We start from the raw sequence: 24,672 nt of genomic DNA, 5'->3' as shown, positions 1-24,672 counted from the left end.
ACCAAGAGGAAGAAACAATGAGGGAAATTTCAAATAAGCAAAAGAGTACAAATAAAATGTCTGTACTTAGATGTTGAAAACAGGCTGAGAAATGGAATCTTATACCTTTCAGTATTTAATTATTCAGCATAGGCAGAGGAATAAATAAAGACAGCTGTGATCATACCAAATAAAAATCAAATAATAAAATAAATATGGGAGGTAGATATGACTCAAAAAGAAAACACGAAATAAAACTATCTGGGAGAGAGATGTTGAAGAATTTGGGAGATGCCCGCTAGCTCTGGCTTATCTAGTACTAAGTGACAAAGGTCAGGATGGCTCTGAGGTATTCTGAAGAGAAAGATTTCACTAGTTAATTGAGGGGATTACTTCACAGCTGCTCTCCTCCAACAACTATTGAATATCAGTGTTTATGGGGTATTTGCCATGTGTCAGGCCTTAGACCAAGAGTTTGCTTTTGTTTAATCATTACTCTAACCCTGTCATTGACCCTATTTTACTAGTGGGTAGGCATCTGGAGTAACTTGTTCAAGAACACACAGCTTGATTAGAGGTGGAGTGAGGACCAAACCCAAGATGGTATGTTTCTGGAGCCCAGCTTCCCAACTCTGCTCTCCTGAAATACTCCAGGTGGCTGACACAACCAAATAAGGCTATTTATCATCAGTTAGGCAGCGGGATTGGGATTTATGAATCATAAACTTTGTCCGTCTTCCTTGTTGACAGATGAATGTTATTACCTGAAGAAATGGGCATTTACTTTTAGGAATTCAAATTTGCTAGGCCTGACTTAAATTAGGAAAGATTTATAGAAAGTTAAAGAAAAACAAACATACAAACAATGCCAGCGAAAACCACCACCGAAAATAAATCCAACAAAATTCTTTAAAAATCAATACTTTGTACTTTGTTCTCACATACAATTCTCAAACATCTATTCAACATGTTTTAAGAGTGTGCTGCAGGGTAAAAGTAAAAATAATGAAATTTTTACGTTTTTAATTAAAATGTGAAGAGAATTCTGGTACATTAAGCTAATGATTAGAAATGGGTTACACTCTTAATACACAATTTATCTGGATTTATAACCTAGGAAAGTCATTTAGTTTCTTTTACAATTTCCCTATCTATCTTACTCTAATCTTGTTTGGAGTGAGGGGAAAATTAATAAGGACACATACAGAAGCCAAATAGTTATTTGAACTAAAGCTGCCTGACAAATAGGCAATTTTTTGTACTAAATTGTAGTAGTGAGCTGTATTTAATAGCCTTTAATCAAATAGATTAACATATTTTATGAAAAATTTTGCAAAATTAATAGTGCCAGTTCTACCATCACTTTCTATCTTTATCCTCATTTCCTCTGGTCCTATTCAAGTTCTATTCTGACTTTCTGTCTCCTAATATCACCAGAGTCATAGCATGGCAGAGCTATAGAGTTTTGACTAGAGAACAGTAAGTTCACAGCATGCGCACTCACACACAGTCCTTTACTGCTGGAAAAGTAACCAAAAGCAAGGATGTAGAGAACCATTTTTCCCCATTGCCACAGCTAATGAACATTGATATATTAATTATGCAAAAGTGGCAAATTCTCTTTTCTTTTTTTTTATTGCATTTTAGGTTTTGGGGTACATGTGCAGAACAGGCAAGATAGTTGCATAGGTACACACGTGGCAGTGTGTTTTGCTGCCTTCCTCCCCTTCACCCACATTCTCTTTTCTAAAACTAAAGTAGAAAATTTAAATCAACAAGAGCATTTAAAAATATTCAGTTTGTTAGGTATTTTAAAGTCAATTATGAGTGGTTTCTTAATAAATAAATGTGCTTATAAACTGTCATATTCCTCTACAATTAAATACAGGATATAATAATTCCTATTTGAAAAGGAGGAAATAATTATTTATTTTACAAGAAGGATTGTTTGCTTTAGAAAATGACTTGCAGGAGTTACTGCATAGATAAACTTTTTTGAGAAACTTAAAATAAGATTCAGTTTGCATAGGACTTTTCAGAAACATATTTCATAAGATAAGGTCTTCAGTTGCTTTTTAGAAGCAAACTTACAGAAGACAAATCAAGCAATAGCTGAAAACGTCACAATTGCTTTTGAAAAAAAGTACTGCAAAGACAAGCACAATGACTGCTCAGGCCTCTCTGGAGGCTTGTCTAGACCACACAGGCTAAGAATTTATGGGGAAAGAGCAAATTTAGGCCACAGCTGAAATTTGAAATTCTGAATATGCCCTTTGTTGAGAAATAGCAGAAACACTGGTCACTATCTGGACAGTTGGGGTCAAGCCACTGTGTTTCCCTGCCCTCTGCCTTTCCTTCAGAATAGATGAGTGTCATGAATCCAAATAGATGTGCAATATTTGCCTAAGAAACCAAGATAGTGTACAATGATACCTTAAAAAATACTTGGAACATAGCAGACTTTATGACCTAATATTTTTGTCACTAGAGATACTATTGAAATTGAGACTATGTTGCTAAATTTATTAAGCATTTATTTGTGCTCCCTAAGGAAAAATACCTAGATTTGTTCAGAGAAATGCAGTGTGACATTTTATGAGATGGCCATGCAATGCAATAAATTCGATTAGGATCGTTCAAGCCAAGTTCACTGGGAGAAGGGCAGTGAAGAGGTGAAACTTATTCTTGTCAAAGAAAGAAGTCCAAGTCATGGATTCTAAAATATTTTTAAAATCAAAAGGTCATGTGAACAAAACTTTATTTTTAGAATGTTGAAATATCTGAAAAATTAAGAAAAAAGCATTTTGGAGAGATTTTTGTAACAATGTTCTTTTGGTAATGTCCTAAAGTATATTTTTTAGTGATGCTTATAATAGAAAATAAAACTTTATGGAAAATCAGACAGTTTAGGTTACATTCATTTTCTCTAACTTTTACGGAGATTAAAATCTATAATAAAAACTCTACTACTAAGATTATGGAAAATGAAAGCTTTAGATATGAAATGTTATCTACTATCTTTATAAAAGAAAGATAAAAATTTTAAGGAGAAACTTGTCTCTCTAAATAGCATGCTCATTTTAGGTTTATTAAAAGTAGACATCTTCCAAAATACTGTTCTTATTAACTGAGACCAATAACAGATTGGAATTTAAAACGAATTCACTTTCATTCTCTTGATCCGGTAGCTCAAGATAGCTATTTAAAGTGTAACATTTAATTAAAAAGGAAAATTGACAGTCTATATGAGTATTTTCAAAAATAAATGAGCTGGTTTCTCTCAATTTTCCTGATATATAAGCTCTTTCTTGGGAATAGCTTTGCAACTCGGAGAACCTTTATTAACCCTCTGCTCATAGCTATGAACTTATTTCAGTACACAAATCATACTGAACGGCTATAGTGAATGACTAATTTACACAACAAAGGCAATGGTTTTAAAACTATAATCTATGGAACTTTGGTGTCACATTTTCTTTTCTTCCTTTCTGAAGTTTTGGATAAGGTGAATTTAAAAATTTCAGGCAACTTCCTAGATTTGATTGTTTGTAAAGATGGCTGAAGGGCTATAGTTCACCCTTGTTATAAATATTTCTAGACATTCCTTTAATTCCTATAATGTATCTTCTTTGCCATTTCAAATCCTGCTGAAATACCTCACTGTGATATTTCCAGGCAATTAAAAAGAAAGGTACTATAACAACAAATCATTTCCTGATAAAATGAAAAAAACCAATGGAACTGCAACCTTACAGGGAGTAATTTACCTGCTGGGGATATACAGAACATTTTATATTCTCATAGAATTTACTTTGCTCACACGGTTGCAAAATAGTCAGGTCTCAATCATGCACATCACAAAAAATAATCCTAAATATACTTGCCACTCATCACTGCTTATAAAAATTCATACCTGCTTCCACACACGGTTGCTATGGCTTTGAAGCAGCCAGATGCAAGTTGGTAGGAACCTGTGTAGCATCGGTCAATTGCCCAGTTAAAAAGATTTATTTGGTCAGGATTAAGTTCCAGTAGCAAGACCACAACTTCGCAGCCAAGTTGATGAACCTGAATACATGGAGCAAATAAATATTATTCATAGTTGACAAAAGAACATTCTACAGAAAGACACAGATAGAGCTTAGCCAATATAAGTTGAGTAAAATGAAAGAGAAGACTGAGCTTTCATTTTGGTTAATTTATGTCAAGTATTCTTCAAGAGAGTATAATGTTGCAACTTGCATGTATACATTAAATTTGATCATGTAAGGCTGTTACATAGGGTCCACTTACTCTCAATTTTAACTCTGAAAAGGGTGGCTGGGTATGGTGGCTCAAGCCTGTAATCCCAGCACTTTGGGAGGCCAAGGTGGGTGGATTTCCAGAGATCAGGAGTTTGAGACCAGCCTGGCCAACATGGTAAAACCGTGTCCCTACTAAAAATACAAAAGATTAGCTGGGTGTGGTGGTGGGCGCCTGTAGTCTCAGCTACTCAGGAGGCTGAGGCAGGAGAGTCACTTGAACCTGGGGAACTGAGGTTGCAGTGAGCTGAGTCTGCACCACTGCACTCCAGCCTGGGTGACAGAATAAAACTCCATCTCAAAAAAAAAAAAAAAAAAAAAAAAGAAAGAAAGAAAGAAAGAAAAGGGGATGAAGACTTTTATTGGCAATGTTTTTTCTGAGAAATATATGTATTTGGTTTAAAAAAATCCAATATACAAAAGGATATCCTCTATGTATTAGCTCAGAGTATTGTGGGGGATCATTTGATGTTACCACTGTGCAGAGTGGCCAGGGAGCTAAAGACTTTGATGCCAGTAGGAATAGCGATAATTATAGTGGCAAGATGTAAAGTATGCTTGTGTATCAATGTCTATTCCTACTACAAAGTTTCTTAAGAAAAAAATCAGAGGGAATATGATTATGAGGATTGGTTACTAAATATACCGTGTGAAGCTTAGCTGCCTATCTTTCAAAAAGAAATACAGCGTCAATAGACTTTTCCTAATCGAAGATTTTTTTTAATTAAAAAATCACACTAGATAGAATTAATAGGATGTTAGTCGATGACTCCTGAAGCTACTCTCAAATACTAGATGGTAAGTGAATATGTACATTTATCCAGGAGAAGCCTGATGCCCAGGGGCTACATATGTTACCTTCCCCTCAGAAAGTAACATTCTGTGGCTGGGCACGGTGGCTCACGCCTGTAATCCCAACACTCTGGGAGGCCGAAGCAGGTGGATTACGAGGTCATGAGTTCGAGACCAGTCTGGCCAGCATAATGAAACCCCGTGTCAACTAAAAATACAAAAAATTAGCTGGGCTTGATGGTGGGCGCCTGTAATCCTAGCTGCTCGGGAGGCTGAGGCAGGAGAATTGCATCAACCTGGGAAGGTGGAGGTTGCAGTGAGCCAAGATTGCACCATTGAACTCCAGCCCCGGCAACAGAGTGAGACTGTCTCAAAAAAAAAAAAAAAAAAAAAAAAAAAAAAAAAAAAAAAAAAAAAAAAAAGAAAGGAAAAAAAGAAAGTAACATTTTGGCTGGGAGTAGTGGCTCACATCTGTAATTCCAGCACTTTGAGAGGCCGAGGTGCATCACTTGAGGTCAGGAGTTTGAGACCAGCCTGGCCAATGCGGTGAAACCCTGCTTCTATTAAAAATAAGAAAGTAGCCAGGAGTGAGGGGTGGTATGTGCCTGTAATCTTAGCTACTGGAGAAGCTGAGGCACGAGAATCGCTTGAACCCAGGAGGCACAGGTTGCAGTGAATCAAGATGGCGCCACTGCACTCCAGCCTGGGCAATGGAGTGAGTGAGACTGTCTCAAAAAAAAAAAAAAAAAAAAGAAAAAGAAAGTAATATTCTGGTTCCTCTTCCTCAAGTTGTTCACTCTTCTTGCCAATTGCAAGCAGGTGAAAAGGCAAGATTCTGGCTTCTTTGTCTTTGTCTTTTTTTTTTTGAGACGGAGTTTCGCTCTTGTTAACCGGGCTGGAGTGCAATGGCACGATCTCGGCTCACCGCAAGCTCTGCCTCCTGGGTTCAGGCAATTCTCCTGCCTCAGCCTCCCAAGTAGCTGGGATTACAGGCACACGCCACCATGCCCAGCTAATTTTTTGTATCATTAGCAGAGACGGGGTTTCACCATGTTGACCAGGATGGTCTCGATCTCTTGACCTCGTGATCCACCCGCCTCGGCCTCCCAAAGTGCTGGGATTACAGGCTGTCTTTTTCACTCACAGGGTTTGGGTCTAGGTGGGACTGATATTCTAACTGGATGGTCAAACATCTTCAACCTAGTTCCACCAACTGGTTTTAAGTGATTAGCAGCAGATTAAAAGCTGATGATATTGTAAATGACTTAAAATAACATTTCATTAAAAAGTTAGACTTGAGAGAAGAATCAAGTTTTTATTATACTTTAGAAAACTTGTATTGAGGTACAAAATACACAGAAGTAGTATCTAATTCATACATATATGATGAGTTATCTTAACACCCTCCTACGATCACCAGGTCAAAAACCAGAATATTACCAGCACTACACCGAACCCTCCCGTGGGCACTCTCTTAATCACTGGCCTCTCTTCCCTCCCCAGAAGAAACCACTATCCTGACTTCTAGCACTATTGGTTAGTATGGACAATTTTTGAGGTTGATATAAGTGGAATTATATGGTATATAATTTTGTCTCCTGTGGCTTTAATTTGTATTTCCCTGATGCTATAGACTAAGTCTTTATATCCCCCTAACTCCCAGTTCATATTTAAATCTTAACCCCCGAGGTGGTGGTATTTGCAGGTGGGAGCTTTAGGAGGTGATTAGGTCATGAGGTGGGGAGCTCCTGTGAATAAAATTAGTGCCCTTATAAAAAAGACCCCAGAGAGCTCCCTTATCCCTTATGTCAAGTGAGTACACAGCAAAAAGACTGCTGCCTATGAACCAGGAAGGAAACCCTCATCAGACATACATTTGCCAGCACCTTAATCTTGGACTTCTTGGCCTCCAAAACTGTGAGAAATAAACATTTGTTGTTGATAAGCCACTATGATAAACATCTATGATATTTTATTATAGCTGCCTGAAAGGACTAAGACACATCATTATTAATGAGGTTGAAAACCTTTTCTTATGTTTACTGGTCAGTGAACTGCTTACGTTTCTTGCTCATTTTTCTATTGAGTCTGTATTTATCTTATTTATTTGTAGGGGTCATTTATATATTCTAGATAAGAACCCTCTGCTGATTGTGTGTTTGGCTAGCCTGTTCACGCTAGCCATAAAGTGAGAGATATCTATAACACACAATGGTGTCTTTTGGTGAACAGAAGTTATTAGTTCTTCCTTAGGGTTAGTAATGTTTGCATTCTGCTCAAGAAATCTGACTGTAACCCCAGGCATGAAGATATTCTTCTGGATTATTCTCTAAAGACTATTATTTTAGCTCTTACATTTATATCTACAATCCACCTGCAATGAATTTTTGTAAAGAGTAAGGAAAGGGTCAAATTTCTTTTTCTTTCTTTCTTTCATTTAATAAGGCTATCCAATTGACCCCAAATTACTTATTAGAAAAAAAACCTTTTTCTCACAGCTCTGCAGTGCCATCTTTGAAATAAACCAAGTGTCCATATACATAATGCTTGGTAATTTTCTGGCCTCCCTATTCTACTCCATTGGTATATATACCTATTCTTGATTCAGTCTTTTAATGACCATAAGTTTATAATAAGTATTGGTTTCTGCTAAAGTAAATCCTCTCACTTTGTTTATATTGTTCAAAATTCTTAGCTATTTCTGGTCCTTTGCATTTATATACACATATGTATTTAAAAGAAACTTGTCAGTTGTCACAAATATCCTGCCTGGATTGTGACTGGAATTGCCTTGTCTCCATAAATCATTCTGGAGGATAACTGACATCTTCACAATAGTGAATTTTCCAATTCAATAGCATGGTATATTCTCGCATTTATTAGATGTTTAATTTTTCTTATTAATGCCTTATATATTACTATGCATGAGGCCTTGCACATTTCTGTTGGGTTTATTTCTAAGTATTGAATGTTAATTTCTAATTTTAAAATGCTATTATAAATGGCATAATAAAAAATTTATTTTTCCAGCTCCTCATTGTTGCTGTACTAAAATATAGTTGATTTTTCATTTTGACCTTTCATACGGCAACCATGCTAAATTCACTGATTAATTCCAACACTTTATCTAAAGACTCATTGGAATTTCCTATACACACAATTGTGTCACCTGTGAACAATGAGTTTTATTCTTTACAATCTCCTCTTTCCTTCTGCATTGGATAGGATCTCCAGTATGATGCTGATAGAGGTGGTGAAAGTACGCTTCCTTGGTCACTTTAATCTCGGAAAGAATACTTTCAAATTAACTATTAAATATGGTGTTTAGTATAGGGTGTTTTTTTTCAAGGTGCTTTTTGTTAAACTAAGGATGTTCTTTTCTATTTGTAGCTTTGCTAGGAGTTTTTCCTCATGAATAAATGCAGAACTTTATCAAATGCTTTTCTTGCATCTGAGATCATGTATTTCCTTTTTTAAATTTCTGTGAATATAGTTAATATATAAATGAACTGACAGACATTTGAATATTAACCAACTTTGCAGTTCTTGAATAAATCCAATTTGACCATGGTGAATCATCTTTTTTCTATACTACTAAATTCAATTTTTAAATATTTTATTTAAAGTTTGTATCTATGTATTAGAGAAAATCTCATGAATGAGACTGCCTTTTAATTTTCTTTCTTGCTACAACCTTTTCTTGTTTTATTATCAAGGTTATTCTGGTTTCAAAAAATGTACTAGGACATATTTCCTCTTCAGCTGTTTTCTCTTTAAGAATTTGCATTGAATCCATGCAATTTGTTCTTTAAATCTTTGGTAGAATTCATTAGCAAAACCATCTGGTTTTAAAGTTTTCTTTTTTTAACACTTTTAAAGAAAGTCACTTTCGGCCAGGAATGGTGGCTCACGCCTATAATCCCAGCACTTTGGGAGGCCAAGGTGGATGGATCACGAGGTCAGGCATTTGAGACCAGCCTGGCCAATGTAGTGAAACCCTGTATCTACTAAAAATACAAAAAATTAGCCAGGTGTGGTAGTAGGCACCTGTAATCCCAGATCACGCCACTGTACTCCAGCCAGGGCAACAGTGCGAGAATCCGACACCAAAAAAAAAAAAAAAAAAAAAAAAAAAATTCATTCTCTTTCTTGATTGAACTTGCTATGGATTTATGAAATTTTTTAGTATTGTAACAAATTCAACTTTTCATTTAATCATTACTATTAATCTGTTTCTCTTTAATTATTTTCTGCTCTTATTTCTATTATTTCCTTCATAGTACTGTTTTCGAGTTTGATATTTTATTCTTTTTCTAACTTCTTCTGAGGGGTCCTTAGGTCACTGATTATCAGCTGTACCTCTTTTTAAAATGAGGGTCCTCAAAAGTTCATGGAAAATGTACATTGTGAAAAAATTATGTATGGATTAAAAAATTTTTTTACACCAAAATAAACTTGTACTAACTTGTTAAAACATGTCTGAACAGAATTTATTTTGAGGCACTAAGAACGAGAACACATCAGTTTGAAAAGGGCCCCTATCAGAGTAACATGAATTCTGCTGAAACTGAAGCAAGTACAAACATCAAATTTGTAGTGAAGCTTGGGTGGAAGAATGGTGAAATCATTGTTGCTCTACAAAAAATTTATAGGGGCAATTCTCCCAAAGAAATTAGCAGTTTACAAATAGATAACCTGTTTTAAGATGATGCTGAAGGTGACGCCCACAGTGGTAGACCATCCATACCAATTTGTGAGGAAAAAATTCATTTTGTTTGTGCCCTAATTAAAGAGGACTGACAATAACAGCAGACACAATAACCAAAACAAAAGACATCTCAATTGGTTCAGCTTATACAATTCTGACTGAAAAATTAAAACTTTAGCAAATGTTCCATGGAACAGGAGCCAAAACGGATCAGCAGTAGACAAGCAGAGCTTTCAATGAAAACTTTCAACAAATGGAATTAAGATTATATAGATCTTCAAAGAATTGTAACAGGAGATGGAACATGGCTTTACCAGTACTATCCTAGAAACAAAGCACAATATAAACAATGGCTACCAAGAGATGGAAGTGGTCCAGCCAAAGCAAAAGTGGACTAGGCAAGAGCAAAGGTCATGGCAACAGATTTTTGGGGTGCTCAAGGAACTCTGCTGATGGACTTTCTGGAAGGCTATAGAACAATAACATCTGCTTATTCTGAGAGTATTTTGAGGAAGTTAGCCAAAGCTTTAGCAGAAAAATGCCTGGGAGAGCTTCAGCAGAAAGTCGTTTTTCACGATGACAATGCTCCTGCTCATTCCTCTCATTAAACGAGGGCAATTTTGCTTGAGTTTCGATGGGAAATCATTAGGAATCCACCTTACAATCTTGATTTGGCTCCTTCTGACTTCTTTTTGTTTCCCAATCTTAAAAACGTATTTAAAAGCCACCCAGTTTTCCTCAGTTAATAATGTAAAGATGGTGGCACTGGCATGGAAGTTCCCAGGACCCTCAGTTCTTTAGGCATGGATTAAGCAAAGACTTAGAAAAATGTCTTGACCTTAATGGAGCTGATGTTAAAAAATAAATTCATATTTTTAAAATTTTTATCTTTTAATTCTATTCTTCCACAAATCGTTTTGAAGTCTCCTTGTATATGTGTTTAAGGCTATGCATTTCATTCTAAAAAAGGCTTTACTTACAGCCAACAAGTTTAGTATACAGTATTTTTATTATTATTCAGTTAAAAATATTTTCCAGTTTCCATAATAATTTCTTCTGTAACTCACTGGTTATCTGGAAGTATTTTTTAAAATTATCTTTTTGTTACTGAATTGAATACTAATTAATGCTACTCTGATTAGAGAATAGAGTCTGTATCATTTCATTAATGTGACCTCTGTTGAGACTTGCTTTATGACCCAGCTTACGGTCAATTTTGACAAATGTTACTGTCTTTTTTATCTTGATGTATCATAGTACGAAGTGAACGACACATAAATCTATTCTTGTGTGGCTGACGTGTGCCGAGATGGTACTGTGAACAATGCTTATGCATCTCAGTAACTCAACCGAGGGAGGCAGAACATAGAAGACATTTAAAAACAATGTATTTTTGCTTATACTTACTCGTAAATCTTGACAAGCCAGAATGTTGTCAAGCCACTTATATAGGTAGCCATCTGGGGAAAGGCCCACATTGTCGAAGACAGGGCCACAGCAAAGTACTGCTGACATTGCCTGGTGATCAAAACACAACAAAACATGGAAATGAAACTTGGAATGATCTAATGGTATCCAACTGACTCTATAAAATGTAACTGTCAGATTTATAAATGACCACGGCCCTCTAAAGACATTTATTCCCCCAAGATTTTAAAGCATTCTTTAGCAGATTTAATAAAAAATACACGATTCTGAATTTGGCTCTTTTTATAAGAATTAAAAACCCATAAATTTATCTCTGTGGACATTTAATTTTATAATTGTAACAACTCTTTATGATCAGAGTAAGTATTAAAAACCAAAAAAACCATTTTGCAATATTAAAAATAAGCTTTCCTTCAATGTTTCGGGTGAATTCTGCTTATAAGATAAATACAGCTTTTCAGATTTGGTTTTATGACAAATATTGGACTAATGTATTGAACTGAGACAGTATGAAACACATGAAAAAAATAATTATAATCCTTAATCAAAGGTAAATAAAATGAAAAATATAAACTTCAGTTCCTCTAAAGAGATGGGGAGAGGGAGAAATCAAGAAAAAGTTTGATAATAGGAGAGCTTGAATACTTTGTAATTGGCAGGTCCAACTATCAGAGCCATAGTTTAAATTAGCTCCACTGAGGCAAAGTCAACCCGAGAGTCAGCAACTTATGTTCTATATGACAGAGCTGATGAACAGTTTTCTGAAGGAAATTAGGCTGTAAAGGAGTCATGCTTCTGAAGACTTTGAATAGTCCTAGTAGGGTGCAAATTTATTTCTGGCAATCTTCTAGGATAGAAGGAGATTAAAAAGGGAATGTGGCTCTGGGTAGATTTTGAACTTGAGGTGATGTCTATTTTTTTTCTTTTTTAGGTTGAAAGTTAATTAACAAGGCAGCTACATAACAGGTAAATGAGCAAAAATATATGGTTCTCATATAGGAGAAATATGAGAAGAAAGTGGGAGCTTAGAAAAGCTACGTAGGTGTGTGTCCATGTGATTTTTTTGTATGTGTGCTCCTATCCTATCCTATCCTATTCTGCTCTACTGTATTCTATTCTATTATTTATTTTAAGCTTATTTTTAATTTAATTTTTTTTTGAGACGGAGTTTCGCTTGTTACCCAGGCTGGAGTGCAATGGCGCGATCTCGGTTCACCGCAACCTCCGCCTCCTGGGTTCAGGCAATTTTCCTGCCTCAGCCTCCTGAGTAGCTGGGATTACAGGCACGCGCCACCATGCCCAGCTAATTTTTTTGTATTTTTAGTAGAGATGGGGTTTCACCATGTTGACCAGGATGGTCTCGATCTGTTGACCTCGTGATCCGCCCGCCTCAGCCTCCCAAAGTGCTGGGATTACAGGCTTGAGCCACCGTGCCCAGCCTATTTTATTTTATTGGTTTAATGAAAGAGACCATCCATCTGACAAACGTCATTTGTGAGTACAATGTGACCTACTTTTAATGCACAATACTGATATCTTGTAATTTGATGATTTCTGTCACTGTAACGATCCAGAGGAGTGAACATAATGCTGAAGGGTCCTGCCCACTGGCTGAATAAGATGAAAAGATGGTGCCTCAGGCTTTGCTGGGGGAAGAGAAATCTTCGGTGGTGAACTAGAGAGAAAAACACACTTAGAGGTTACAAGACTGGATATACTCTAGATTGCAATTATATATATTTCTTACATTTTGAGGAAAGAAACCACTTCATTTTTTAACTAGTTTTCTTTAGGCAATGAAACATGCACTTAAAAAGTCAAGCCACATTTTCTTTCTAAGTGTGCATACTTCCTATTCTCATGTTGCAGCCAGCAGCACCTTGACTCAAGAGTGGGAAAGAAAGATAAAAAATAGGACCTGCAGAGATTTTTTTCTAATCAATACCCTGGAAAAACTGCAACTCTTCTGACTCAGCTGCTGCTTACATATCAAACATTTTTTGTCTGTTGCCCATCTTTAAGAAAACTCAGAAATAGCATATATTGGCTATTTCAAACTCACATAGGTACTTCACTTTAACTGAAGAAGTCAATGGAAATCTTAATTTAGGGTCACTGAAGATGAGGAGGATTGGTAAGAAGGTTACTAACACCAAAATAGTGAAAAGCAGAAACTTTAGTTGAGAAGGGGCTTTCTGTAATAATACCAAAATTTTTAATTGGAATAATTTTTTTATTATACTTTAAGTTCTGGGCTACATGTGCAGGTCGTGCAGGATTTTTACATAGATATACACATGCCATGGTGGTTTGCTGCATCCATCCCCCCAGCACCTACATTAGGTATTTCTCCTAATGTTATCCCTCCCCAATCCCCCCACCATCTGCTATCCCTCCCCTAGCCCCCCAACCCCTCAACAGGCCCCAGTGTGTGATGTTCCCCTCTCTGTGTCCATGTTTTCTCATTGTTCAACATCCACTTATGAGTGAGAACATGCAGTGTTTCGTTTTCTGTTCTTGTATCAGTTTGCTGAGAATGATGGTTTCCAGATTCATCCATGTCCCTGCAAAGGACATGAACTCATCTTTTTTATGGCTGCATAGTATTCCATGGTGTATATGTGCCGCAACTAGACTCCTTCCTTACACCTTATACAAAAATTAACTCTAGATGGATTAAAGATTTAAACATAAGACCTTATACCATAAAAACCCTAGAAGAAAACCTAGGCAATACCATTAAGGATATAGGCATTGGCAAGGACTTCATGACTAAAACACCAAAAGCAATGGCAACAAAAGCCAAAATAGACAAATGGGATCTAATTAAACTTAAGAGCTTCTGCACAGCAAAAGGAACAATCATTAGAGTGAACCAGCAACCAACAGAACGGGAAAAAATTTTTGCAATCTACTCATCTGACATAGTGCTAATATCCAGAATCTACAAAGAACTAAAACAAATTTATAAGAAGAAAACAAACAACCCCATCAAAAAGTGGGCAAAGGATATGAACAGACACTTTTCAAAAGAGGACATTTATGCAGCCAATAAACATATGAAAAAATGCTCATCATCACTGGTCATTAGAGAAATGCAAATCAAAACCACATTGAGATACCATCTCACACCAGTTAGAATGATGATAATTAAAAAATCTGGAGATGGCTGGGTACGGTGGCTCATGCCTGTAATCCCAGCACTTTGAGAGGCTAACGTGGGCAGATCACAAGGTCAAGAGATGGAAACCATCCTGACCAACATGGTGAAACCCCGTCTCTATTAAAAAATACAAAAATCAGCTGAGCATGGTGGAATGTACCTGTAGTCTCAGTTTCTTGGGAGGCTGAGGCGGAAGAACCACTTGAACAGGGAGGCAGAGGTTGCAGTGAGCTGAGACTGCCCCACTGCACTTCAGCCTGGTGTCAGAGTGAGACTCTGTCTAAAAAGAAAATCTGGAGACAGATGCTGGAGAGGATGTGGAGAAAGAGGAACGCTATACAGTGTTGGTGGGAGTGTAAATTAGTTCAACCATTGTGGAAGACAGTGTCGTGATTCCTCAAGGATCTAGAAACAGAAATTCAATTTGACCCAGCAATCCCATTACTGAGTATATTCCCAAAAAATTATAAATTGTTCTATTATAAAGACACATGCACATGTATGTTCACTGCAGCACTGCTTACAATAGCAAAGACCTGGAACCAACCCAAATGCCCATAAATGATAGACTGGATATAGAATAACTTTTATGGCAAACTAACCAGTTATTTTATTTTCTATGTTATGAGTGTGTGTGTGTGTGTGTGTGTGTGTGTGTGTGTATTTTTTTTTTTTTGAGATGGAGTCTCGCCCTGTCACCCAGGCTGGAGTGCAATGATGTAATCTTGGCTCACTGCAACCTCCACCTCCTGGGTTCAAATGACTCTCCTGTGTCAGCCTTGTCAGTAGCTGGGATTACAGGTACCCACCACCAGGCCCAGCTAATTTTTGTATTTTCAGTAGAGACAGGTTTTACCATGTTGGCCAGGATGGTCTCGAACTCCTGATCTTGTTATCCCCTTGCCTCAGCCTCCCAAAGTGCTGGGAATATAGGCGTGAGCCACCGCACCCTGCCTCTATGTTCTATTAGAATGAAAATGTTTCATACCCATTTGCTCTGTGAAAGGTAATTTTCTCCATAATATAATACTTAAATCAAATGTACAGTGTCTTAAGCCTTATAGAATTACATTTAATGTGCTGGTAGGGTAGAATCAGAGAGACGGAATATTGCTGGAAGTACCTGTTCAGAGATTGTGTGAAAAAAATAGCGACATTTCACATTGTCTTTCACAGAGACTATGTGAAAAAACAAAAAGGCTCTGTGAATGTTCTCTCTGAATTACTTCCTTCCTGTGGAAATCACATCAGTTCATTTTCAGATAAAAAGCAAAACAAAGAATAGAAATGACACACACAAAGCCAAATGTAATACTTATCATTCCTTTTCCAACTCTGTGCTGAGTAATGACAATCTGTTCTCATGTATATGTCCAAGTATCTCAAAATAAATAAAGGATCCCATTCTAATCCTGCTTAAAGGCCAGCAGGATTAAAGAGGAAAGCAAGGTAATGAAGAACACAAAGGGGCTTCCAAGCATGAATGGCAATTTCTTGTAATGGATCACTGTACCTGGAACACACTGAATCAAGTTGGCAACCATTGCACTAAAATGTGCCCGGATATCTTTAAGAATTTCAACTTCTTTGTCATTTTCAGCTTCTAGGAGCATGCGGGTCAAGTCCACATATTCTAAGAACAAAGCTCCCAGGGCTAAAGTATCCCGCTCTAAGGCTCCATTTGTGCTGGAATAAAGGAAAATGAAACTTTTAGATGATCAGTCCTTATGTCCAAGTAATACAGGCTTCACGAAAACTAAGATTCACTGTTACAACTCACACACTAAAGTTGTTCCTAACCTACATAGAGGGTAAAGAAGATACGAAAAAAGAAAAGGCGAGCTTTTTGGATTTTTCTAAGTTAAGGGTATTATATTTAAAAACAAAGAAAAGAAGAAAAGAGAGAGACAGAAAGACAAGAAGACCAGTTTGGTGAGAAGAAAGCAACGCGACAGAATTCTGACCCTACCTGTCACTTATTACAGCAGCATCAGCCAGAAGTTCGAAAATTCGAAGCAGTTGTAGCCTTAACAAGTCTCGCCGTTCTCGGCGTTTCTTGTTCTGTGTAGAAAGAAGTAGTACTACTTAGAGACACAGGCAAAATAATATTAACTTTGCTTTAGCAAATGATATTTGGGCACAGTGGCTCATGCCTGTAATCCCAGCACTTTGGGAGGCCCAGGCAGGAGGATCACATGGTGAAGAGATTGAGATCATCCTGGCTAACACGGTAAAACCCCATCTCTAAAAAAACAAAAACAAAAAATTAGCTGGGCATGGTGGCATGCAACTGTAGTCCCAGCTACTCAGGAGACTGAAGCGGGAGAATTGCATGAACCCTGGAGGCAGAGGTTGCAGTGAGTTGAGATTGTGCCACTGTAGTCCAGCCTGGGCCACAGAGCGAGACTGTCTCAAAAATAAAGAAAGAAAGAAAATGGTATTAACGAAAGACATACACTGGTCATTTTCAATTTTCTAAGCAGAGAGGTCAGAATATATTCTTCTTTCTTCCTAACCCTCAGAGTACATGCTTGCTATCTACAGGCTGTAAGAGAAACACATCCTAAGTGGGTCAGTAAATATTAGGTGGAAATGTTGAGAACCAACAAGCCTCATTTCCCAGATGTTCCCAGTGTCTGCTGAAAGGCAGAAGCATCTGAAACCAGTGAAAGACGCAGGGCATGAAATAATCCCAATTCTGGTAATGGAAGTAACACTGTTAGTTCTTATTCACACTGCTGAATTTGTTATTTTTGCATTTTATTTACTAATTTATTTTTGAAGCAGGTTCTTACCATGTCACCCAGGCTGGAGTGCAGTGGTGTGAGCTCAGCTTATTAAAACCTCAAACTCCCAGGCTCAAGGATCCTTCTGCCTCAGCTGCTTGAGTATCTGGGACTACAGACACGCATCACCATATGTGGCTAGTTTTAAAAATGTTTTGTGGACATAGGTCTTGCTATATACCCAGCCTGGTCTCAGACTCTTAGCCTCAAGTAATCCTTCCACCTTGGCCTCCCACAGTGCTGGATTACAGGCACAAGCTACTGCACCGAACCTAATTTCTGCTATTTCTTGTATCGTTGCTACTACATGGGAAGCTTTCTTTTCTAGGCTTACTATTATTTTTATCCTGGTACATTATAAGCTCATCCTTTTCCGAATTCCCTGCAGGGAAGGGGATGCTGGGGAAAATGCCTCATATGCCAGATGAGACAAATTACATTCTTGGCCATCCAACTCCTTGAAAAAAAAAAACAAGCAAACACACAAAAAAAAACAAAATTCAATCACAAACCTCCTGCAAAAGAATGTAATCATTTGATGTATATGACTATTTTAAGTAGTTTTGCATTTATATGTTTAGGATGTAAAATCTATGGACTGCATTATACTAAATACTTAATGAAACCTGAAAAATAACACAAACAAAAAAGTTAAAATATTAAGATTCATTGTTAAAAGCTTGCTGGGTGCTTTTTTTTTTTTTAAGGGGAAACCACTGGGTTTGATTTAAATTCAGATGATTGGCCAAATAAATCAAGCTTCAATTATTTAAATTCAAAATCTTACCTCTGGTCTTCTTTCCAGAGCTTCTTTCATTAATGGATGAAGTTCTTCTACCAATTCTCTATGGAGAAAACAGGTCACATTTGAAATTCATTGCTTTTGACACCAAACTTGCCACTAAATATTCCGCATCCATTACATCCCAAGTCACTCGCTTTTTGCACTTTGCTTCTAACATCACAATCTCCCTGACCTCTCCATTTCCCACTCATGGTAAACTAGAAACAGATATTGGCCTATACTTTGTATTACTGCTCTTACAAAATTGCATATAATTTTGGCTCAATATCTATTTGTTGACTTGATTTTGATTTAATGTTCTGGAGATCTCTATGGCCAAAAAAACCAAAACAAACAAACAAACAAACAAAAAAACACCAAACCCTTATGTGAACAATTAAACAACATTTTCCAAGTGTTTGTTAAATTCAAATACTTTACTACAAGCTTTGGTGCTGAAGATAAATAAAACTGAGCCCCAGCACACAAGAAATTTTCAGTCTAATTAGAGGAAAAGAGATGGGTGCAATTACCATGGCACTGCACAGCTGAGGAGGCTGACTTGTAGTTGACTTTAAAAACAAAGCCTTTTTGGATTTCAGAGCTAAATTCCTTTTTTAAAAAATTAATTAATTAATTTATTTATTTTTGAGACGGAGTCTCGCTCTGTCGCCCAGGCTGGATTGCAGTGGTGCAGTCTTGGCTCACTACAACCTCCACCTTCCAGGTTCAAGCAATTCTCCCGCCTTAGCCTCCCAAGTAGCTGGGATTACAGGCACCCGCCACCATGCCAGGTTAATTTTTTGTATTTTTAGTAAGAGATGGGGTTTCACCATGCTGGCCAGGCTGGTCTCCATCTCCTGACCTCGTGATCCACCCGCCTCAGCCTCCCAAAGTGTTGGGATTACAGGTGTGAGCCACCGTGCCTGGCCTAAATTCCTTTGTTTACACTATATAATAAATTAAAAATTCCGTATAGCAAGTACTAAAATCGTGCGACCTTTTCTTTTATGTAGTAAAAATATGTCTTGATCACATTAATATATATCTTTGTCCTGATTATCTCCAGTTCTCAACTTTATACTTTCTAATCTAATTAGTTCTCTTCTTCAAGAAATAACTTCTGAATTGCTAGGTCAAAACACAGAAAAAGATAAGATTTTGCTTGTTGTCACACTAGTATGTAGGCATTTTGTCTATAGTATGCCCAAGCTTGAAAACCTTGTACTTTCTGGTGGGATATTTCATGCTATTAAATATCACCAGCTAGGAAAATCCAAAAACAGGAAGGTAAACTCTATGACCTTCTGCACTGAGTGACAGAAAGCATGGGTTCTATTCCTGATTTTTCCAATGCAGATATTAGAATTTCTTCATCGAAGAAATGGGAATAACATCGATAGTCTTCACTTAACAGCTACCATTTAACAAATATTTATTATGTAAATATTCACATTTAATATGTTTTCTCAATAAATGTATGAGATGGATTCTATAATTATACTGACATTAAAAAATTAGATAAACTTCTTGATTTTTATTTATTATGCCAATTTTATAGCTGAGAAAACTGAGGCTCAGAGACATTAAGTTTTCCAGATGAAGCTAGTTGGTTGCATAATCTTACCTGCCTCTAGGAATACTTCCAGGTCAATATACATCAAACAATCTTAAGATTCTTTGGGATAGAATGTTAGGTAAATTCAGGGATTGTTATGTTATCTTCTTGTATTTCTTTTGCTTTTCTGTTTTTTTTTGTTTTTGTTTTTTTTTGAGACAGAGTCTCATACTGTAACCCAGGCTGGAGTGCAGTGACACCATCTTGGCTCACTGCAATGTCTGCCTCCAGGGTTCAGGTGATTCTCTTTCCTCAGCCTCCCGAGTAGCTGGGACTATAGGTGCACACCACCACACCTGGCTAATTTTTGTATTTTTAGTAGAGATGGGGTTTCACCATGCTGCCCAGGCTGGTTGCAAACTCCTGACCTTGGGATCTGCCAGCCTCTGTCTCCCAAAGTGCTGGGATTACAGGTGTGAGCCACCACACCTGGCCATCTCCTTGTATTTCTTTTTCTTTTTTTTTCTGAGACGGAGTTTCGCTCTTGTTACCCAGGCTGGAGTGCAATGGCGTGATCTCGGCTCACCACAACCTTTGCCTCCTGGGTTCAAGCAATTCTCCTGCCTCAGCTACCCAAGTAGCTGGGACTACAGGTGCACGCCACCATGCCCAGCTAATTTTTGTATTTTTAGTAGAGACAGGATTTCACCATGTTGACCAGGATGGTCTCGATCTCTTAACCTCGTGATCTACCCATCTTGGCCTCCCAAAGTGCGGAGACTATAGGCATGAGCCACCACGACCAGCCTCCTTGTATTTCTATATGATATTTTTTCTTAACTAATTAACCAATAACTGGTAAACCTCTGGTTAACTGGCACCCATACAGTCAGAACCCAAAATTACTTCTTTTAAGAATAAAATCTGGGATGGGCGCAGTGGCTTAGGCCTGTAATCCCAGAACTTTGGGAGGCCAAGTCAGGTGGATCACAAGGTCAAGAGATCAAGACCATTGTGGCCGACTAGGGGAAACCCCATCTCTACTAAAAATACAAAAATTCACTGGGTGTAGTGGCTCACACCTGTAGTCCCAGCTATTTGGGAGGCTGAGGCAGGAGAATTGCTTGAACTAGGGAGGCAGGAGAATAGCTTGAACTAGGGAGGCGGAGGTTGCAGTGAGCCGAGACTGCACCACTGTACTCCAGCCTGGCGACAGAGCAGACTCCGTCTCAAAAAGAGAGAGGAAAAAAGAAGAAGAAAATCTGACTTTAAACATGAATAACTTAGATCTTTTTCAGTAGCCTCTAAAATATCTTATTAATCTTTATTTTTCAAGTATAGTTTCTCACAGATGCTTGGAAGTTTCTCATTTCTATCTACACGGGAAATTTTGTTTGAGATTGTTTTTGTCCTTACAGGCTTTTGTTGCTTAGCTAAAGTCATCAGAGGCAACCCAAACTAAAATTTTACAATGTCTCTTTCAAAGGCTTTGACAGTGCTTCAGATGGAATGGTTATTTCATTGCAAATGTGAATAAGTAAGGAATCCAGAAAGCAGGCATATGGTTATATTAAGGCAAAGAAAGTGCCCTATGGAAAGATCAACCAGTCTGGGCACACTGGCTCACGCCTGTAATCCCAGCACTTTGGGAGGGTGAGGTGGGCAGATCACTTGAGGTCAGAAGTTTGAGAACAGCCTGGCCAACATGGTGAAACCCTGTCTCTACTAAAAATGTAAACATTAGCCAGACGTGGTGGCACAGGCCTGTAGTCCCAGCTACTTGGGAGGCTGAGAAAGAATTGCTTGAATGTGGGAGGCAGAGGTTTCAGTGAGCCAAGATTGCACCACTGTACTCCAACCTGGGCCACAGAGCAAGACTCTGTTGAAAGAAAAGAAAAGAAAAGAAAAGAAAAGAAAAAGAAAAGAAGGAAGGAAGGAAGGAAGGGAGAAAGAAAGAAAGAAAAAGAAAGAAAGAAAGAAAGAAAAAAGAAAGAACAAGAAAGAAAGAAAGAAAGAGAGAAAGAAAGAAAGATCAACCAACAACCAATGCAACTAAACACATTGAAAGGGGTTTTATCAATGCTTAACCTTTGAGAGTCTGTTGGGTAAATGGCTGACGAGCTAACTGTTATTATTTTGACCTGATAGCCTCTGAACAGTCTGGCTAACTGAGATTGCTACTGAACTACCTTTATTTATAGTTGTCTAAAACAAAGCTTGCCGGTAAAATAAAATCTGAGAGGTAAAATCAAAGTTGCAATGATTCAAAGTGACAGGTGAGGCAGTGGCAAGGAATGCTTGTTACATGCACATCAACCAAGACAATGTAGTGGGAGCCACACAAAGCCTATAAGCACACACCAACATGCAGACTCAAATTTGAGTTAATAAAGGAACTATGATAGCAGTAGCATGTATGAATTTAGAACAACTCATTAAGATTACTGTACCTGAAAACAAGGGAATTTGTTCTTCCAAATCCTAAAACTAAGGACTCTGTGATCTCAATGCTCTCTAGTCTCATCAAAGGCACCAACTGCTTTAACAGAACTCCCACCGATGGGGTGCCTATGGCCTGAAACAAGTTGAATAAAAGTGAAAAAGAGGTAACATGCTAACTGATGGTTCCTTTAATCAAAGGATGATTCCATTATAACAGTTTCAAAGTACTGAAACACATCCCAAGGCACTGCCATCATTTCAGGAAACACACACACACACACTCACACACACACACACAGTCCCACAAATTTAATACAGCAAAATGAATGCAATTCTCACCTTGAACACAAATTCTAAAGAAATTTTTTAATAATGGGCTTCTTTTTAAAATCATTTAAATCTACAAAGCTATCACTAATAAGGTAATTTATTAATCAAGGCATGATTTAAAGGTGAATACTCGGTGAGGAGTAAGGCAAATGTGGTGTTGTAGGACACAAGTGAAACCTCACGGCACGAATAAGTACAAGTCATTCTCTGGTCTTAAGCAAGTTTCTCAACTTTTCTTTATCTTTGGTTCCCTATTTGTCAGGGAGGAGTAATAAATTATTCATATAAACACTCAATGGAATTTAGAAATGTGTAGGATGAAAATCTGATCCCATAATACTCCAGATGGCAGGCACAGTGCAATTTGCACTGTGAACTCTAGACAAACAAGCTAAAAAAAAACCTTACAGAATAATTCTTCTGAAGCATGTCATGTCACCTTGTTATCGTAGCTCACTGTACCATCAGGTGTGGTTGCCATTATTTCTGGAGTGGAGGCTCTCAAGTGTCCTGGGCTCATGATACTGGGTTTTGCAACTCCAAAACAAAGAATTAGGTAATTTCTCCACAAAGTAACATAGTTGTCTCCGCTGCCGGCAGTGCTGGTTTTCTTGGCATTAATTGGGCTACTAGAAATATGGAGTCAAAAACAACAGTGAAACTAAGTTCTGGATTTTAAATATCACTTATTAAATAAAGATCATAGGAAGTACTCAAATAGAGTTGAACAACTGTCGATTAAGGATGTTATTCAAACAGTATCTCATTGAATGAGAAGTCGAACAAAGAACTTGAAAGTATCTTTTACCATTAAAAGTCTGAAATTATGATTAGAAAATCATATTGATTATTGATTAGACAATCATATTGATTATTAAGGCAAAAAACCTATTGGCTTTAGACAAAAAATTTTAAATGTTTTTACTTAATGTTAAGAAGTCTCTAGTAGGAAGTTCAGCAATTGGGATGATAACATCCTAATCTCTTGTACAAAAGGAAAATGTCAGAGGGCAAATGGAAAAATGAAAAACAGAGGAAAACACGAGGCTCCCTTACTTTGGGTCCACCAGAGGCATCACCGACTGGAGCCGAGTGAAGGCATAAGGCCAGGCATAGCTGAGGGCTGTGGGGCAGTGCTTGGGCAAGTTCTCCTGCCGGAGGAAGCTGAAGAGGCAGAGCACCCAGGGGTCTTTGACAGACTGTGCGAATATCCAGACATGGGAAGGGCTCTTCACATCATAATGGCTATTGACCAGGACTGCGTTCCATTCCACCAACCACTGCAGATCCACATTGTGGGTCAGTGGTAACGTTGCCTGTAGGTATAAGACGTAGGTTGTGAGTTAAAACTGAACTGAAGTTATCCATCCTCATCAGGGCTCAGCCTGAATACTCCTTCTTGAACAGTGCTTTTCCTGAGTGCACTGGGCTGGTTCTGAATCTGAAACGCCCAACCTGCACCTACCACATACTGTGGCATGTGGTCATCACTCTTCCTATGCTAGATGATAAGCAGCGTAAGTGCAAAATTTAAGAACTTAGGTCATATACTGTCACAGCACTGTGCATCAGTACACAGAAGCTGTTTACTAATTATTTGTTGGATGACTATATGACAGCAAACTTAAACTGAACCATGGACTCACCATTTAAAAATTCTGAGAAGTTATTCATCTCTGAGACTCACAAATGTGTTTTTATCATTGTAATTAGTGCATTTTTTAAACTATGATCTTCTCTACCTTTCCTTACACTGAACTATCTTCCCTTTGATTTAGAGAGCTGGCTAAGCACAATCCCTTTTATGAAGGGCATTCTACTGACAGTTTTTGAGATAAGATACCTACATATTCTTATTTATTTATTCACTTACTGAGACAGAGTCTTGCTCTGTTGCACAGACTGGAGTGCAGTGGTGCAATCCTGGCTCACCGCAACCACCGCCTCACAGGTTCAAGTGATTCTCATGCCTCAGCCTCCCAGTAGCTGGGATTACAGGCACATGCCACAGTGCCCGGCTAATTTTTGTATTATTATTTAGAAAGAAACAGGGTTTCACCATGTTGGCTAGGCTGGTCTCGAACTCCTGACCTCACATGATCTGCCCACTTTGGCCTCCCAAAGTGCTAGGATTCTAAGTGTGAACCACCACACCTGGCCAAGATACCTACATATTCTTGCCCTATATAGCAAGCAAAAATAATACATTTTGAAATCTCTTTTAAGGTAAGTATCTATATTAGTAAGTTCCTATATTCCATTTCATTCTCTTTTAAATCTAGATACCAAAGTTTAGGGGTCATCAATTTTCAAATAATCTAGCTGTTGTGCCTAGAAAGGGCATGGCTTTATGTTTGTTAGGCATGTAAAATGATCCATTTTGTCTGTTGTTTATGAGTTC

The 24,672-nt window shown here is 37.7% G+C and overlaps 1 protein-coding gene across 9 annotated transcripts in view; it reads right to left on the bottom strand.

Annotated features, from left to right (window-relative positions):
- The window catches only part of FRY (FRY microtubule binding protein), a 472,456-nt gene that overhangs the window by 99,765 nt on the left and 348,019 nt on the right, over nucleotides 1-24,672 (bottom strand). For all 9 annotated transcript variants that reach the window (XM_054256748.2, XM_078375252.1, XM_078375253.1 and 6 more), the window contains 9 exons: nucleotides 23,328-23,587; nucleotides 22,711-22,900; nucleotides 21,950-22,074; nucleotides 17,945-18,002; nucleotides 16,341-16,432; nucleotides 15,885-16,057; nucleotides 12,723-12,883; nucleotides 11,188-11,298; nucleotides 3,893-4,047 (listed from right to left, as the gene is read on the bottom strand). In XM_054256748.2, the coding sequence (XP_054112723.2) occupies nucleotides 3,893-4,047; nucleotides 11,188-11,298; nucleotides 12,723-12,883; nucleotides 15,885-16,057; nucleotides 16,341-16,432; nucleotides 17,945-18,002; nucleotides 21,950-22,074; nucleotides 22,711-22,900; nucleotides 23,328-23,587 (1,325 nt within the window). The remainder of the gene's footprint in view (nucleotides 1-3,892; nucleotides 4,048-11,187; nucleotides 11,299-12,722; nucleotides 12,884-15,884; nucleotides 16,058-16,340; nucleotides 16,433-17,944; nucleotides 18,003-21,949; nucleotides 22,075-22,710; nucleotides 22,901-23,327; nucleotides 23,588-24,672) is intronic.

The sequence above is a fragment of the Callithrix jacchus genome, chromosome 5, assembly GCF_049354715.1.
Source record: "Callithrix jacchus isolate 240 chromosome 5, calJac240_pri, whole genome shotgun sequence".
Classification (NCBI taxonomy): domain Eukaryota; kingdom Metazoa; phylum Chordata; class Mammalia; order Primates; family Cebidae; genus Callithrix; species Callithrix jacchus.
Note: the sequence above shows the minus strand (reverse complement) of the source record. Positions and strands in the feature narration are given on the sequence as shown.